At 39.4% G+C, this 19,897-nt stretch overlaps 1 protein-coding gene across 11 annotated transcripts in view; it reads right to left on the bottom strand.

The window, feature by feature from the left end:
• Positions 1 to 914: 914 nt before the first annotated feature.
• The window catches only part of NRG3 (neuregulin 3), a 1,029,780-nt gene continuing 1,010,797 nt past the window's right edge, over positions 915 to 19,897 (bottom strand). For all 11 annotated transcript variants that reach the window (XM_075000092.1, XM_075000093.1, XM_075000083.1 and 8 more), the window contains 2 exons: positions 11,884 to 12,054; positions 915 to 5,016 (listed from right to left, as the gene is read on the bottom strand). In XM_075000092.1, coding sequence (XP_074856193.1) covers positions 4,509 to 5,016; positions 11,884 to 12,054 — 679 coding nt within the window. In that variant the 3' untranslated portion in view covers positions 915 to 4,508. The remainder of the gene's footprint in view (positions 5,017 to 11,883; positions 12,055 to 19,897) is intronic.

The following is a 19,897-nucleotide window of genomic DNA, read 5'->3' as shown; positions in this document are numbered from 1 at the left end:
ATGTCATCTCAAGTCAACAGGACAAAGACTCACTGACTTCAATATCTGTCCAGTAAGAACTTTAGAGCTTTGACACAACTCAGTGCTATTTGATATACATTTAAATGACTGAACTTTTCAAGTTTGCTTTTTAAAATACCAAAAATAGTAATAATATGATTAATCTGCAAATATCAAGTCCAAATCCTGCACACAGAGGGCCAAAGATATTCATTAGTCCATCCAAAGTGAACACTGACATAAATAAATTGAGCATGATTTCACTTTCAGTTTTCTGTGATCACAGTACATACAAAGCACCGGTTACAAGCACCTAAAATGTTCTGTGACCAGACAGGGTAAAGAGCCACCTTTGTTTTTCCATGCATTGCTAACTGTGACTGGGCCCCAGGATTGCTCTCATTGAAGTTATGACAGTTTTGCAATAGAAGGATCAGGTTCTTAGTGTTTTACCTGGGAATAAAAGTGATCATGTATAAGGAGCAGTGCTTATGCATCATTGTCCCTGACTGTTTATTGAAATCCAGGGACTTTTTTTTAAAATACAAACATGAAAGCACTCATGTTTTTAAGCCATTTTGAAGATGATGCACCGGATATTAATTTTCAAAATACAGAAGATATCAAACATTTAAACTTGTGCAAAAAAGTATAATTAAAAAGCACCAAAAGGAAAGCAAGAGACGGCTACATAAAAACTTGTTTAGGTTTTTTACCTGTAGAAATAGGAGTTTATGGGAAATTTTGCTTTATTATGAGACTGTCTCTGTTCCAGGTATCTGCTGATTTTTAGACTAGACTTGAACCCTTTGTTACAGCTCTCATCCTGTCAGTTTGAATTCTGAATAACAGTGTTGAGAATTTAGAATTATCTTTAGTACACCTGTTTGCATTTTTGAGAGCCCTCTTTGACATCAAGTTGCTGGTACTACGGCTCAGTGCACACGCTGCCTGTGAAAAATGTGTCTATATTCAGCACATTTCTACCTTTTAATCACCGAGAAGCAAGAAGGGGCTTGTTTTGAAGAAAAAGTATTCAGAAGCAAAAAATGGAAGAAACATAATGGTCCTATTTTAGAATTAATATGCTTAAGAAATGTTAATTTCCCTTGGTCAATTTAGAACCACTTAATTAGCTATTCTCCCAGTTCAGTGAAGTGTAACAGTCTGTGTGAATTTTCACACCTAACAAATTTGATCTTTACAGATCAGCTGTAAATTTCAACTACATTGTAAGTACATCAATGAGTTTAGAGATTCTTCCATGGAGGACTATTAGCTGGTTTCTCAGCTGAGAAACAGGTGTAATTTTTTTTGCACAAACTACATTCTGCTCGTACTTACACCTCTTCTAAACCAACTTGGAGTGCAAGTTGGAACAAATATATGAGCTAGTATTTGAGTTGTGTAGCTTTATGAATTCTTGTCTGTAGCCCCCCATAATTAAAGTGCCAGAACTCAGAGAAAATTGTATTCCATTCACTATAAAACACAGCAGCCATTCAGGGGAAAATGCTTACATTAGAGAAACATATAATTCATATTAGGGTGCCCAGTCTAGATCTTCTTGAACGGTTTCCTCTTCAAACAATGGAACATTCAACAAATGATATGCTCAATAAATAACACTCCAGGCTGTCACAAGGTTAGCATTAATGTCCCTCTATTCAGACACAATGAAACTGAATAGAACAGGTAACAGTCACACTTCCTTTACTGTGTATAAGACAGCACCTCTAACATGACCTGAAGAGTTAACATCATTTCAGATCTTCATCTGTTATTCAGTAAGCTGTGACATCAGTTTTTAATACATTGCACTTCCACTGTTTTTGCCTTCTGAGTCTATAAAACTATCATTTTCTTTTAAGAAAGGCATTGCCTCTTTCTTCAACAGAAATCTTGTGATGTGTTTCCAATACATTTCAAAGGGTGAATTTTCTACCTACAAAATGGAGTTGGAGTCAAGGGCAACAAGGCCAGACCTCCAGCCACTTACAAAGGTTTTAATTTGAAATATCTGTCCTATACACTTATCGTGAAGTTGAAGTGAACAGGGCACCACCCATACGTAACAAACTGGGAGGAATAGCTCGGTGATTTGAGCATTAGTCTGCTAAACCTGGGGTTGTGAGCTCAAACCTTGAAAAGGCCATTTAGGGATTGGGATGGTGTTTGGTCCTGCCACAAGGGCAGGGGACTGGATTAGATGACCTCCTGCAGTCCCTTCCAGTTCTAGGAGATGTGCACGTGTATCTCCAAACTGCAAGGTTGGATCTTTCACCAACAATAAGATTCAGTCCTCAAATGTAGCTGAGCTAGTAACATTTGAAGAAGGTTCTCAAAACCAGAGATGCTCCCTCCAGGGGAATAAATCATAATTTGATTTTTGTATATATTTTTATTGAAAACACACAGCAAAGATTGCAGCCATAGAAAGATGTATTATTGAGACATTACCTTTGCTTTTTTTAAAAAAAAATACCAAAAACTTCTTATGTGAATGCTATCTTTTCCTTAATGCCCTAGCTAGGGTGGGTGCGGGGTGGAATAAATGGCATATTCCTTCATCTTATTTTTAGTTCTTCAGTTCACTAGAAAGAGGTTGAAATATTGCTTTATTCCAGCTCAATGTACAACAGCACAAGACCAATTGATTGTTCTATTTTGGAAACGCACTCTTGAGACTTGTGAACTAGAAAGTCAGGCACACCTAATAACTTTAGCAATTACCTTGCTGCAAAAGAAGTATGTGTTGCAATACATTTTGTGTATACTCTAAATTTTGTTTATAAATCAGCCCGTCTTCTGGCAATGAGCAAGGAAGGCTATCTGGTAATTATTTACTATAGTTCATTAATTTTTATAAACAAATTATGTAAACAGACTGCATTTAAAATAGTAATTCACATGTAATTAATGAATTTAGGTCACTGTATTAGTGGGATATCACGTGCTACGGATACAGTTAAAACAAAAAAAAAAGAAACCATAAGAAAGCAAGTACCTGGGACACGGCAATTAGGGTGATCAGATGTCCCAGTTTTATAGGGACATTCCTGATATGTGGGGCTTTTTCTTATATTGTTCCCTATTATCCTCTTCCCCCGTCCTGATTTTTCTCATTTGCTGTCTGGTCACTCTAACTGCAACAATCAAATAATTTTTCTTTTTCTGAAACCTTGATCTAAAAATGGATCTCTTTGGCGGAACCCATGTGCCCTTGCATAACCCCATTAAATTCAAGACAGCTCTGTGAAAATGCATGGGCCCATCCATGTCAAAACAGCAGCAGGAAAGGTGCCTTAAAAGTTCACAAACATAATTCACAATTAATTAAAATGATTGGAAAAACTGAATATGAGGACAGCATGAACAAATTGATGCCAAATTTTGATCAGATTGTGTCTCCCCAGCTGTTCTCTGAACAAACCATATTAAAAATATATTTAAAAGTATGCTTTTGGAGTGCTCAAAATGTTTTTAAAGTCTAACATTTTCAAAGTACAGTGGTTTTGTCACAATATAATGAGATGTATGTTCCCATCAGTGGAAAATTCATAACACACACTTGCACTAACTCTTTCATCTTTGCTTTTCTCACTGAAATCCAACTCTCGTAAGCACATTTCATAATGAGATGCAACTGTGTGGTGGTTCTGAGCAGGAGTTGAACATTGCATCTCTTGTGCTCATGTCCTGATTTAACAAGATACGTAAGCTCATGCGAACTTCGTGGTCAAAGATTGTCCCATTAACTTCTCTAAGTCTACTCATGTACTTAAAGGAAGTCACGTGCTTAAGCATCAGGCTGAATCAGGAATTGCCTGTTGCTTCAGATTCAGGTGGCTTAGAAGAGTACTTCAGAATTTAGACTGGGAAGAATGACTGTTTTTGTGTGTGTTGTTTTGTTTTAAAATTATGAATTTGGGACCAAACAATTGGCAGAATGGAGGGCTAACTATAGGCCTGTATTATTTGAGGCTACTCAAGAAGAACTTGCTCACCAAAGAATGAATCCCTAATGGACAGTTCAACACAGCTCTACTTTGAAACCAAAGAGTCTAAGAATGGATTTGGCCTTTTTGAAAAAATATGCATAGCTCAAGCCTAATAACAGTCAAACAGGACATTTTAAAAATGTACTGTAACTGCAACTGAATGGGCAACTCTGGGGGAAAACACACACGCACACACAAAACCTCTCCCTGCCAAACAAAAAAAAAAAACCAAACCCAAAATAAAAAAATAAATAAATACACAACCACTCAAACCAAAAAAAGCTTGAGATATATGCTTTATCTCTCCTGGAAATTTTCTTTCCCTTAAAAAAATAATTTGTTAAAAAACACTATGATATGAGGGCGATCGACTATTTGGTTTCTTCTAAGTAGATGCTTTTAAATTAATGCATATAAATAATTTGTATTTAATTTTCTTCCTTTCCTGTTTAGCAAAGCATTGAATGCACAGATTCTTTATTTCCCAACCCCCTGCTTGCCTCAAAGTCACTTGATCAATGCTGAGTCTCTGTGTGTTTCACTTCTTAAGACAAATTTTGCCTCTCGTTCTGATTTTGCCATGGGATTCATAGGCAGAAAAGCTGTGTTTTCACTCACACTGTTCTCTGATTCTGTGCTTGCCACTTCATAGTCCTCTGACCTCCTCACATCAGTCAGAATTCGAATCTGCTCCTGGACAGTTTCTAGCAAAATTTTCACTTCCTGGTGCTCTGCTATAAGACAATTGTTGACTGGGGCACTGACATTGACAAGTTCAGCTGAATAGGAGTTTTTGCACCATTTGATGCCTGTTACTTCAGAAACATTTTGCATTTGCATGCAGGCTTCATCCAAGCCCACAGAGGGGATGATGGGAACTGAGCTGGCCCTTGATGCAGAATATCCAACCACGTCCTTCTGATCCACATTGTTAAAATAAGGAGTTGTCTCTCGTGAAGGCAGTTGCATATTTATTGAAGTATTCTGTGGAGTCTTTAAACCAGTCGATGAATACCTACAATAGCAATAATCATAAAAAGAATTAGCTTTTTCATTTTGTATGAGACAGCCATAAATGAAAGCTCAATGGACATGATGGGGACATCTACTGGAAACGTTCACTTTCATTTATCTGATTATCATGTCACTATTTAACTCTTCAATGCACAAGTGATATCTTATGTGCAATGCACAAGAGTAACAGAAGTGAGATTTGTCCTTAATGTAATTTGACCTTACCGGGTTTCTGAGTTCCCAATACAAGGCCCAGATTCAGGTTGATACTTATGCAAAAAAAGTAGCCATCTTGACTTAAATGGCACTACTGAAGTATTTAAGTACCTCATGTCACTGGGGCTTAAGCACATAATTTGGTATGAGTAGATAAAAAAAAAAAGAAATTAAAAAGAGCCCCACATTCCCTAAGGACCATGCTCACTACATTTCCATTCATTGTAGTTGACTGAATTATTGCATTGTGAGGGAGTAAAAGAAGGGCCTGGCATCCAAGGAGTTAAAGAGAGCCAGGACTACAGGGGCTCTCCCTTCTCAGTTTTGGCCTGACTACTTGATGAGCTAGCTGCTAACACCTGATTCAGCTGCAGCACAGTATACTCTGTGCCAAAGAGTTTCTGACTTAATCCAAGCAGCACTGCATACTGGATAATTTTAAACGGCCTTGTGAGATACCTTGTGGATGCCCAGGGAATTATGGAAGAAAGGCCCACACTCTGCTGCTTCTTGTAGAAATGAGATCTCTCTGGTTTTTCATTGTGGGAGTAGTAAATAAAGTTGCCAAACAGCTTAAGATTAAATCTATATATCTGGATTTACACACACACACACACACACAGAGTGTAGGTGTGTGATTTTCTGGACTGAGGCCAGTTCCTCAACACTTCACAGGATTCCACCCTTTAAAATGTAAACCAATATAGTCTGATAGTGGTTGATTACTTAATATGAGAATTTCTTAAGTTCTTACTTCTGTCATATCTGGGTCTCATGACAGAGTTCAGCACTAGAACCACATGCATGTACATGTATAACAAACAGTGCTAGTAAGAATCTGGTCTTCCTTACTTGGTCCCTGAGCAAAGCCATGTGTCAGAGACTCCAGAGGCTGCAGAATGCCATTTTAAGAAAGCAAGTGGGGTTGGGGGCATAGATTTGCCTTGCCATTGCTGACGCTATTCTTCCTCACTCAGGCTGCCGAATCCAGCCCCCTAGCACCATGACTTCTTTGGTCCACAGACTCTTACTCCCTATTTCCTTCACATTTGAATAAGTCAGAGTTTATGTGGTCACTGGACTCATGTGGTCATAGCAACACTCAGGTTTGGCCTGGCCACCCCTCTCTCATGACCGAGTGAGTGGAGTCATAGTCTTGCACTACTCAGTCAAAACATGTTCGAACCACGACCCAGGTGGTCCCCAGAGCTCCAGGACCTGTAGGATACCCATGAAATTGTGCACTGACTCCAAAATTTTAAGGCCAGAGCAGCCCTCTGTGGTAATTTTTCTAGTCTGACTTCTTATGTAACACAGCGTATACAGAAGTTCAACCAGTAACTCTTGTGTCAAGACCCCTAACTTTGGTTGAACTAAACAACACATATCTTTTAGAAAGACACCTGATCTTAATAATTTCTTGCAAAACTTTTGGTTTTCTTAAAGTTACCATGTAAAAAAGAGGACATTCCTGAAAAGGGGAATCGGAATAAGGGGATTTCGAAAGGTGCAGGTCCTTTCGAAAAGGACCCCCGTGTAGCCACGCTGAGCAGCGCGCTTTTGAAGCGCCACAGTCGGAAGCATTCTAATGCTAATGAGGCGCTGAATATTCAGTTCAGTGCCTCATTAGTAATCTTTGAAATGGCCATTAGCATGGCCATTTCAAAGATTTGTGCCCGTGTAGACACAGCCTAAAAATACAAAAGTACATAGCAAAAAGAGACTACTGTCATCCACACCACATAGTCATCTTTTCTTTTCTTTTTTTTCTTAGAAACTTAGGAATTGCATATTAGGTCAGACCTGAGTTCCAGATAGCTCAGTATCACACCCCTTATTGGCCAGCACCTACTGCAACAGAGGTGTAGAATATCCTGCACTAGACAGTTGTGTGAATTTGGAAGAAGAGCTAGAAACACGAATGACTGGTTCGAAGCTAACTCCGATGAGATGATTCCAGTCGTTGAAAAGAAGCGTGCTGCACTCCTGGAGTACAAACGCTCACCGAGCCAGAGTACCCAGCAAGCACTTAGAGAGGCCAGAAGAACAGTACAGCAGACAGCCAGGCGCTGTGCCAACAACCACTGGCTCCAGCTATGCAGCAGCATCCAGACCTGTGCCGACTTTGGTAATCTCAGAGGAATGTACGAGGGTATGAGGAAGGCATTAGGACCCATCCAGAACAAGATGGCACCTCTGAAATCCAAATCTGGTGAAGTCATTGCTGACAAAGCCAAACAGATGGAGCGCTGGGTTGAGCACTACTCCGAGCTGTACTCACGTGAGAACGTTGTGGTTGACGCAGCCCTCGATGCCATCGAGCTCCTACCAGTAATGGACAAACTGGATCAAGAACCAACTGTGGATGAACTGAAGAGAGCCATCGACAGCATTGCAGCAGGAAAGGCCCCTGGTCAGAATGGTATACCACCAGAGGTAATCAAATGTGCCGCGGACACACTCCTGGAACCCCTACATGAGCTACTGTGCCTGTGCTGGAAAGAGGGTGAGGTTCCACAGGATATGCGCGACACTAACATTGTAACGTTGTATAAGAACAAAGGAGACAGAAGCGACTGCAACAACTACCGTGGAATCTCCCTCCTAAGTATCACTGGTAAAGTGTTCGCTCACGTCATCCTTGGCAGACTCCACAAGATTGCTGAGAGCGTGTACCCCGAATCGCAGTGTGGATTCCGCACAGAGAGGTCTACCGTTGACATGGTCTTCTTTCTAAGGCAGCTGCAGGAGAAGTGCAGGGAGCAGAGAAAGCCACTCTACATAGCCTTCATCTACCTGACCAAGGCCTTTGACTTGGTCAGCAGGGATGGTCTGTTCAAACTGCTCCACAAGATGGGCTGTCCTCCACGGTTACTCAGGATGATCCAGTCATTCCATGAACACATGAGAGGAACCATCCAATATGACGGCGCATTATCGGATGCTTTCAGAATGAGGAGTGGCGGCAAACAAGGATGCCTGCTTGCTCCGACATTGTTCAGGATCTTCTTCTCACCCCTCCTGAAGCATGCCTTTGGATCTTCAACAGCGGGCATCTTGCTGCACACAAGATCTGATGGGAAACTGTTTAACATTGCAAGGCTGAAAGCTAAGTCTAAGGTGCGAGAAGTCCTCATCAGAGACGTGCTGTTCGCAGACGATGCTGCTGTAGTGTCTCACACAGAAGACCAGCTTCAAAAACTGCTGGATCAGTTCTCCAAAGCGTGCAAGGACTTTGGGCTTACCATCAGCCTAAAGAAGACAAACGTACTCAGTCAGGATGTTGCTGAATCCCCATCAATCAGCATTGACAACTATACGTTAGAGGTCGTCCACGAGTTTGTTTACCTCAGGTCCACCATCACTGACACCCTGTCGTTGGACACTGAGCTAAATAGGAGGATCGGAAAAGTGGCCACAACTCTGTCCAGACTCAGCAAGAGTGTGTGGAATAACAACAAGCTGTACACTCACACCAAAATGCAAGCCTACAGAACCTGTATCCTCAGCACCCTCCTTTATGGCAGGGAGACTTGGACCCTGTATGCCTGCCAGGAAAAGAGGCTGAACGTCTTCCAGTTGCGCTGCCTCAGGCGCATCCTTGGAATATCATGGAAGGACAGAGTGACCAACACCACCATCCTCGAGCAAGCTGGAATCCCAACCATGCACACCCTCCTCAGGCAGCATCGACTCCGCTAGCTTGGCCACGTCCACAGGATGAACGATGGAAGGATTCCAAAAGACATCCTGTATGGTGTGCTAGCCTCTGGCAAAAGACCTCCCGGACGCCCCCAGTTGCGCTACAAAGATGTCTGCAAGAGAGACCTCAGAGAGGTAGACATCGAGCTGGACAACTGGGAAGAACTAGCAGATGACCGCAGCAGATGGAGGCAGGGGTTACACAAGGGCCTTCAGAAGGGCGAGATGAAGATCAGACAGCTAGCAGAGGAGAAGTGAGCGCACAGAAAGCACACTAAGGACTTGCCAGACACCCACTACATCTGCAAGAGATGCAGCAAGGACTGTCACTCTCGTGTGGGTCTTCATAGTCACAACAGACGCTGTAAATGAAGTCCTCAATTGAAACTTTAAAGGGCGCGATCCATAGTCTATGCAGACAGAAGGATGCCTACTATGACAGTCTCATCCTCATAATCAGAGATTGGATTGCGTCCTTGACTGTGTGATTTTACATCCTTCCAAAATTGTTAGCATTAAATAGTATAATCTGTATGGTTTATCTAAATATCCAATCCCCTTTTAGTGGCCTAGCTATGCATTGTTTGAAAAAGTACATCTTCTGTGCTTTTTATTATTTTTGAAGTTGACACTTTTTAATTTCAAGTCCTAAGGAATCTAAGGGTGAAAAGCACTCTGTAAATATAGAAATATATATTCCAATAAATACTCGTGGCCTGTGTTATCCAGGAGGTCAAAGCAGAAGAGCATAATGGTTGCATCTGACCTTCAAAACTATAAAAACATCCACAAGCCCATTTTGTCCTTTCAGCTTATTTTATTAATTTTGGATGTTGCACACAGTCTATCTGGAAATACTGGAGGCTGATTATTTATATGTTATCTTTTTAATACTTTCTGTATTATTCTTCACAAGGTGTCTTATGTAACCTAATATCATTCATGTGTGGTTTGACTAGCAAGTAGCAAACTGAGCAAAGGCTTTTTGGGTGTGGATACAGTTAATTAAGAATCCTCCAAGGTTTTATCCTTCCAAATTGTATTACTTCGCATTTATCATCAATTTACTTTCTTTATCATTGTATTGCTAAGTTACTTACCTTGGTAAATTCCTTCAGAAGTTCCTTAGTCATTGCGGAACCTAAATAACTTTGTGCCAACTGTGACATTTGTTATCTCACCACTTTTGTCCCTTTCCAGAATTCTAGTATACTGTTCTAATATAATGAACTATCACTGGCATGGAACCTCAAGTCACCCTGCTGTTAAAGTTCTTTCACGTCTTAGTTTTGTTTTTGTTTTTTTTTTGTGATCCATGATTTCATAATTTCTTTTGCAGATTCTAGTGAGGAACTTTGTCAAATGCCCCTTGAAAGCCCTGATATGCTATGGCAACTGACTCTCCTTAAATATGCCATACTTTAAAGAAGTACAATAAAACTGCTTCACAATGGATATTGTATTTGTTAGCCAAAGAATCCCTTAAGTAATTTAAAGGGATTATTGTAATGAGTTAGGTAAAAGGTAAGTTAAAATAAAAAGCCAAAAAGACAATTAAAATAAATCTGTTTGACTATCTCAATAGTCCCTAGTGATATAATTATCTCAATGTGGCTCAGAATAGGTTTCTCTCTGATCTGCCTGGATATAAAAGATTTGACACAGCTTTTATTAGCGCTATGATTTGTCCATGTGTCCTAAGTTTATAATGTAACTTTCCCCTCCTGTTGTACAGTATACCCTGTGCCACTAAGATGAAATCCTCCAGGCCCAAGGAAAGACTGTTTTGCTACATATACAGAATGAAGTCTTCCATGCACTCAGAAATCTGAGGACGAACAGCACCCTATAACTACAGACATATATTCCAATAAATACTTGTGGCCTGTGTTACCCAGGAGGTCAAAGCAGAAAAGCATAATAGTTGATTCTCACCTTCAAAACTATAAACACATGCACAAGCCCTTTTTGTCTCTTCAGCTTATTTTATTCATTTCAGATGTTGCACATAGTCACTCTGGAAATAATGGAGGCTGATTATATTCTATCTGACATCCATTTTATACCAGTGGAACTACCTAGGTTTCAGTGCATTTAATCTTGATTTCTAACAGTTCGTGTGAAATAAGTGCCAGACCCGTGACATTTACCTTCTACATCCCAGATCTTTCCTCCTCTTTCAGCAAGACTTGCATTTGTACAGGATCTGCTGGCTCTTGTTTTTTCTTTTTCTTTTTTTTTTTTTTTTTGTGGTGGGGGGAACAACAACTGTGGAATATTTAAATATTATGAACCAGATTTCAGAGGAGCTTAGCAGCTGCAACACCTATTGTGTGGAAAGGAAGCTCAACTTCAGAAATTCAAGCCTTAAGAATAAGTGACACTTTTATCCATTTCCACTCTGTTACTGAGCATGGATTGAAAAATTAAAAACAGCTCCTGACTCACTCTGTCCATTTTAAAGAGCAAAGGCCACTGAAAAGGTCATCTTACAAAGGTCTACCTCAAATGTATTGAAGAAACCATGTTTTATAATAGTAAACAAAATATGGACTTTTCAGCTGTTTGTTTTCCCACAATTAGTCAGTACTGGTGGTAGAGACAAAGCTGCGTACAACTCACTAGAATTCAGATCATGATATCGGAACACGAGGAAAACAGTATCTATAAAAGAGGACAAGTGCGTATTCATTTCAGCCATGCCGATCATTTCTTCTGCAGACTTTGAAAGACAATAAAAAGTAGCCATCTAAATACAAATATGATATTCTCAGAGGCCAACATGTTGAAAATGTACTTTTGCTTTTACTGTTGTACATTGGATGCATAATGGCCTGAAATCCAGCAAGCAGTTTAATACCAAAGGAGATTTTCTTGGTAAGCGATTTTTATTTATTTTATTTTGCGGCTGATAATGCATTTGTTTGCTTCAGTTGTTTTTCTCACTCACCCTTGGCAAGGTATTGCATCCTGATCTGTGATTCTTGACTCTTCTAGTTGTTGATATGCTGGTCCTGTAATTCCACTGAACCTACCCCGAGGTAAGGGGGGAGTCCTCCGAAAGGCATTCTTGTGTAGCATTCCACTTCTTTGTCCTGGGCTGCAGCATGAAGAAAGACTTCTGGGGACAAGAACAAGAACAGAGTTAAAAACTACCAGTGCCTCAACATAAAAATGTATAGATTAAAGATTGCAGAAATATTAATACATGGAGTATCATAACTTCGCTGTGGAAATTTGTGATGTCAGCAAGAGTTTTCTATGGAAATATAATGTAATTCTTACTGGGTGGTACATTGCATATTTAAATTTCAGTCTCTCCGGGAGGAATATAACAGGTATATTGGACATTTCTCTTGTATTTGATCAGATGTCCTCCTACCCACATCATTATCCTGGTATGTAGAGTCAGGTGGTATAAAATTTGTATAACCTTTACATGGAAGCATCTATGCTAGCAAATTCTTTTGAAATATTCAGCAAAATGTCTACACACAACTCATGTTCTTTCAAAATTAAATCAAAAGGACATGGAGCTCCTTTCAAAAGCACTCTTCCATTCCTGTTTCAGGAAGAGTGCCTTATTTGGAAAGCTACTTTCTACAGAAAATGTGTAAATGCTCTGTGGACCCTTTTTTTCAAGACAGCAGTCCTCCTGGCACCTGACTTTTCAATCTCTAGCCCATTCTTTCGAATGAACAAGGGCTGTTGGGACACTCTATCTCAAAAGACGATTTTCTGGACGATCTCTTGCAGAACATCTTCTTTCGAAAGAGCATTGTAGTGTAGCTGTAGACCATGCTTTACTTACTTCAGAAAATTGTCATCTTTTGAATTTTTTAAGGGATCTAGGCATTGTTTCCATTTACTGGAGGACTCATAAGGGATATGGAACCTAGATAAAGTTATTTTACATCAGTGTTGAATTCAGTTGCTGCTAGTGCAAAAGTAAGGAAACACACCATAGCATGGTTGCAATCTTATAGCATCGATGACTTGCTTGTTTTCCAGTTATACTGATTTGCAGTGCCATTTTTTACATTTCCTTTATAATCTGTTAGTCTGTGGCATAATGATAAAGCATAGAGTCACACAGTTAAAATCTTAAATGAATTAAACAGTACCACAGAATTTCTATACATGAATCACTAGAGTAAAGCAGTTGGAATGTGACTCCAACCACCTGCCTGGAAAGGTGATAATAACTGTGAAAAGCTCTTACAGATGAGAGGCTATAGACAAAAGAAAACCCAATAATAATGGGAATTAACCAACACCATATGGATGTTGTATGTCACCTCAGGACAGGATTGAAAGATAAACTTTCTAGACATCATTAATAACTGTTTCTTGCAGAAGTTAGTCCTGAAACCCATGAACAACAATCATGTAATGACACTTAACATTCTTCTTGAGGTACAAATATCAAAGAAATCCACTATGGTAGAATTTAACTTCAAAAGGGAGAACTACACAAAACTTAAGAAGTTAGAGAGAAATTTAAATTAACAGTCACAAGAGGGAAATACCTGCAAGCTGCATTGAATTTTTTTAAAAGAATCATAAATCACTATAGACCCCCCAAATAAACAAACATAAAGGACCAACATATGCCACCATGCCCAGATGTGTAAAAAGGTAATTAGAGACAAAAAAGCATCCCGTAAGAATTGGAAGTCAAATCTTTTTGGGAAAAACAGAAAGGAGCCTAAACTCTGGCAAGTCAAGTGTAAAAGTGTAATTAGGCATGCCAAAATGTATCTGAAGGGAGACTAATAAAAGACAGAAAAAATAACAGCAATAAATCCGAAGTGGGAAGGCTGTCAACAATCTGTGTGGTCACTGAACAATCAAGGTGATAAGGGAGCATTTAATGTAGACAAGGCCATTAGGGAGAAGCTGTATGCATTAATTGCATCAGTCTTCACTGCAGAGCATGGGTGAGCAATTTCCACATAAGCCCCTTTTTTGTAGATGGCAAATCAGAGGGACTGTCCCAGATTAAGTTGTCAATTAGTGGTAGCATTGGAACAAACTGATAAATTAAATAGTCATACGTCACAAAGATCAGAAGGCATTCACTAAGAATTCTGAAAGAATATGAAATTGCGGAATGACTTAGTATGTAACCTATTATTTCAATTGGCCTCTGCACCAGCTGTCTGAAGGATAGCTAATGTAACGCTGATTTTTAAAAAAAAAAAATCACCGAAATGCAATGCTCTCAGTCATAGACCAGTAAGCCTAACATCAGAACCAAACCTAGAGGTTTTTAATGAGAAGACCTCCTGAGGTCCCTTCCAGCCCTAGGATTCTATGATTCTATGAAAAACTTCTGTTGATAAATTGCTGTAATCTAGACATAGCCTTAGAAAGGAGACTGAAGGGGATAGGCTAGAGGTGGAGAAAGTGCACAAGAAAGTGTGATTCACTTCCTTCCCATAATACGCTTGAGGCTCTGTGTACAACATATTTGCCATAGTGATATTATGATACGGCAATAATATATTTATGGTGTATCTTGTACAAAGTACGCCTTGTGAGGTATCCTTTTAAAAATCTCAGTCATCGGGCATTAATTAAGTGGCATGTCCCATAATTATGAATTCATGAAGTTTTGCTGTGTGTGCTAATGAAAAATGTGGTGAAATTGGGAATGCCCAAAAGCAGCCTTTCAGATATAACATTTAAAAGGTCCTGGGAAGAATACAAATATTCACATGGATTGCCACAGGAACTGTGAACAATGGAAACCCCTCAGATGCTTTTTCTACATGTTCAAGTTTAAAGCACTGCCATAGCAGCATTTTAATGTGGCAGAGTGGTCAACACAAGGGAGTTAAGAAGTTCCCAGTACTCTACATTGTCCACTTGCACGAGTGGAGTAGCCAACAGCACTAGGAACCTTTTGACATTGACATTGCTGTAGTGCTCTGGGAAGCAGGGGAGAGAGGTGCATATCCCCAAGCAAGAATGTTACAGCACACTAACTTGCGAATGTAGACAAGCCCCGAGATAGCACATACCCTGCTTGACTCATGCTACAGCAAAACATCTGTGCGACAAGTGGAAGAAGGTATAAAAGGGGAAATTACATTATCAGTTGGCCTTGATCCCTCTACAATGCAATACCAGAGTAACAAAGACTGATCTGGGCAATGGGATGTACCAGCCAAGACAGAATGCCTACCTCTCTATGCATAGTCAATAGCCTGCTTCAACTAACTATAAGGGGGAGATGCTGATTGAGTCAACTCCTATATATTTAAAAAGCTTACATAGCTAGAATCAATGTATCAGAGTCCACTTTTTTCCCTGGTGTAGTGTTCCCTGGTGCAGATCAGGCCTCTCTGGGTTTGTGCCAATGTCTCTTACTCTATGCAATGGATCCTATACGTGGAGTAACAGGGTCAACAGCTGAGCTCAGACAGATAATTTTGCTGAGTCTTCACACATGCAGATCTGTAGGTTCACTACTTATAATCACTTATCATCCATCTTTCTGTAGCTAATAAAATTGTTATACACAAATGCTTTACCTAAAACAGCCTGTTTCACCAGAAGTGCTTGGGGAATGGGCTCAGGAACAAAAACTGGTGCATTGTTCTCTGCAATATGAAGGACGGGCAGACTGGGTAATGAACTTATAGTGGTCAGGCTTTTAACCACAGCTGAGAAAAAGCCTTCCTGTAATTACAGGTGCATGTGCCCTTAACAGCATAAAGATCTGCATCAGTGTGGGTCTAGAAGTGGTCTGCAGCAGACACAGTAACATAACCAGGGGACACAATGAAATTAACAGGCAACAGGTTAACAACAAACAGAGGGAAGTACTACCTCACACAACACACTGTGATTTGGTGGAACGTCATTGTCAGGGAATGTTGTGAAGGCCAAAAAGCATAACCAGTGTTGAAAAATAATTACATAAATTAATGGAGAATAAGTCCATCAATGGCTCTTAGCCAAGATGGTTAAATGATGTCACCCCACGTTCCAGGAGTCCTTAAACTGCTGACTGCCAGAAGCTGGGTCTGGATAACAGGGCAGATCATTCCCTCTGAAGCATCTGGCACTGACCACATATACTCAGCTAGATGGACCATTGCTTGGTCTAAACCATTATGGTTATTCTTACGTTCTTACATTTTCATATAGTTGCAATGCGCGCGTGCACCTGTAAGGCCTAAGTTTGATCATATGCATAAACCCAGTCTCTGATGTAATCCACTCAACTGTTGATATATTTATTCTTCCAGTCATAGTATTGTATTAAAAGCAAGCTTCAATTTGTACAAAATGTAATCTTTATCTGTTGCTAGGTCCACACTTCCTTACTAAGCAATTCTCACCAGATTTCCTGATCCCTACAATCTACCATCAAAATCAAATTTTTCTCCCAGAAGTAACAGAAGTTGCCTTCTAACGTTATCTCTCCAGTTTTCTTTTCAGGTACTCTACCCTCATTCTCCCACTCATATTAAAAACTTCCTATATTGTTCTCCACCACAGACTCTGACACTTTCAGCTTTCAAATTTAAAAGATAAATAACCTGCAGTGAAAATATGGGGTTTTCCACTATCTCCTCAAACTTATTTTTCTTTAGCCATTGAGAACACTAGGGAAACATGCTTAGACTTTTACTTGAAAGACTGGAGTTTAGTTCCCAGTGTATGTTCTACGAAAAGTGAGTTTTACCGTCCCAGCCTCCTCCTTTTGTGAAAATATATTATACCACTAAAACACCATCTACAACCTGTGCTTCAATTCCGAGGCAGGAGTCTGAAAAAGGCAAACAACTGAATAATACTTAATTGAAAATTGACTCTTGTTTTACACTGCGAAATTTGTGGACATTACAGTGTCCACAAATTTGTTTCAGAGAGGTAGCCATTTGGAGTGATCTGACAAAGTGGGTCTTCCCTACAAAAGCTCATAAATAAGGTGCTAAAGGACTGCCTTTTTTTTTTTTAAATATACCTATCTCATGGATCTGGAAAGGACCTTCAAAGGTCATCAAGTCCATTCCCCTGAACACACAGCAGCACCTATCACCATCCCTGACAGATTTATTTTAAACCTATTTGACCCAGATCCATAAATGGCCCTCTTAAGGATTGAATTCACAATCCTTGCATTTAGCAGGCCAATGTGCAAACCACAAGAGCTATACCTCCCGCAGTGTATTTGTTTTAACTCTTTGTGGAGTATTTTGCTCTCCAAACTGATCACAGATGTTTGAAATTGGAGGTGTATCATTAAATAGTGTGTGATCATTTAAGTCACAAAGTATTTTTCTCTGCTCTGACTGGATGAGAGTGCAGAAAACTCCACACATAAATCTCCACATGAAATTTTAACCTTTTGTTTCTAGGAATGTTTTCAAATGTGCATTTGAAATTCCCTTTCCTAAGACATTTTTTACCAATAAAAATTGATTGATCAAATCCTTGTGATTATGTGTACAAAAAATCTGAACATGAACTTCCACCAAATAGCTGCCAAAAGTTATTTAAATTAACTGCCCGACTGTTGCCGTAGGTCAAGCTAGATGTTGCAGAATTACATGTATGTCACTTGATTTCTTTAGAAACTGACAACAAGCTGAATGATACCTTGCTAGCAGTCCTAATATAACCCTCCACCAATTGAATGCAATTTGCACATCCACAATGCTTAAACAGTTTTGAATTATATAGCTAAACTGTTGCATCAATAGTCCTAGTTTCAAAACTCCTAGCACAGCCATACAAAGCTTTCATTGTGTGAACACAAGTAACAACGATTATACAAAAACACTGCATTTTTTTTTTTTTTTGCACCGCTACGTGCAGGTACTTGTAGCCCCAGCCAGGGGATTGGCTAGGGAGAGGCCAGAGAAATAGCTGAGTACTGGCTTCTTTTTTTTTCTTTGAAAAAAAATGCACTGTAAATACATTTGCATGTACACAAACACTTGGGCACAGAAATTGCTTCACTGACCTCTTTAAATGTTCATACAATTGTTTAAGATTATTTGGCAAGAGAAAATTAAACTTATTTCATTTTCCCATCAAACAGGAGGGAATAAAACCATTTTGATAGCTGGGATGAATGAGTCTAGCTAGGTAGAATATTCCATCTGGTTAAAATAAATCTGGAAACTTTTCTGTCTCCTGCTATCTTTCCCTGTAAAGTGCTCTTTCTCCCTGAGTCAGTTAATACCCTACAAATTTCTTAAGGCACTGCTCCTATTTAGAATGGGTACATCATCCATTCAGAAGGGGAAAATATGCTTAGGTGAACAATAGAAAGATTGATTGCAAAATATCAAATATTCAAAGATGCACCTAATATGGCATTAAACAAATTTTATTACTCAATTATGATTAGTATGGAAATCCATATAATTTATGCCTGGGTTATGAACAGTTCACAAGTCAGAAAGACTTACAGCTCTGATTAAAAATGTTTTAGATGAAATAGTTCAAGCACTCTGCCCTTAATGATGAATTACCAATACATTTTTGCAAACTGTTTTGTGTGGAAATTTTCTCCAGGTCAAGCAACTGAACAGAACCAAAACTCTCTTCAGCAAGTGGCTTACTGCCTCTCAGGACACAAACACAGCTCTCAGCAGAGTTAAATGTGTGCAGGAGATGGAAAACGCATTGCACTGAATTTACAATAATTTCTTGCTCGTTTTTAAAGTTGGTTACTGAATAAAACTAATTATATATCTCACTATGGATGAGCAAATCCAGAAGTACCCTTGTTTACTGAAAAATGGAAAGCATTAACAGGAGGAAAACAGTTTAAGTGATAAAACTTGAGATAAAAAATGAAATGGTACTTTATTACAACAGGCAGTTAAGTATCTCAAACACGATAAAGACATAAACTGCCAGTTATTCAACTGGTATACTGGCTCAGAAACACCAAAATTAATCTGACTATAGAGATTCATAGCAAGGCATTAGAACTTCCAATCCCTGATTTCAGCTGCACAGAAAAGAATCAGTCAGTGTAATAGATCCCAAGTGCTTTACAAACTGATTAAAAAAATCTGTAAGACAGTTTTAGTTCATATACTTCCATAATTAAATTCAGACACTGTTTAACAGAATTGGACAGGGATCAGCAACCCTCAGTAGGGATGCCAAGAGTGGCACGTCAACCAATTTTCATCAGCTTGCAGCATGGCAGCTCAGTCCCTCCTGTTCTCCCCAGTGCAGCCAGGAGATTGCTGAAAGCCAGGCCACCTGTAGATTAACAAACAATCAGCTAATGCTACCAACCAACACCTAAACCATAAAGGTCTGTGTCATAATTCATTATTAATGAAGCTGTTTTAAGCAGGACTATTAGGGACTATAAAAAGTATCACTGGCACTCCGACAATACATAGAGGCCAAAAGCTCAAGTTTCAAGACTCTGTCTCAGAAAGGCTGCTGACCCCTAGGATAGGACAAGTCTCCTCCTCTCTATTTTTTCTTTTCCTGAGTGAAAATACTAGATGTACATACACGCTAAAAAATAAACTAGTTTCAGGTCTTCTAGTTTCCTCAATATTTGATCATAATTTTCCCTTTTTTGTCCTTGTAGATCCCAGGATTCCTAATCTCTTCAGTCTGTATGTCACATCACAAACAAAATACAGCAACACAAACAGCATTTTGTTCTTAAGTGTGTGAGTCCTATGAGTGTGTGCAAAAGGAAGTGCGTCCTTGTTTTCTTTCTTTTTCTTTTCTCCCTTCTATCTCTTCTATCTCTTCTTCCATCTCCCAGAAACACTTTGCTGTCCTTCATTTTGTTTCCCTCCTTTGTTTACTTATCTTATTAATATTATGGACCAATTTCTTCCATACCTTCATTTTCATTTCCCATTCCCCTTTTTTTAAGAGTACAAGTTGGACCTCTCTAATCTGACACCCCTCAGGACCTGACTGGTGCTGGATGAGAGAATTTTCCAGACTAAGGGAGG

This window comes from Carettochelys insculpta, chromosome 7 (genome assembly GCF_033958435.1).
Source record: "Carettochelys insculpta isolate YL-2023 chromosome 7, ASM3395843v1, whole genome shotgun sequence".
NCBI lineage: Eukaryota > Metazoa > Chordata > Testudines > Carettochelyidae > Carettochelys > Carettochelys insculpta.
The sequence above is the reverse complement of the archived record's forward strand: the minus strand, read 5'-3'. Positions and strand labels throughout refer to the sequence as shown.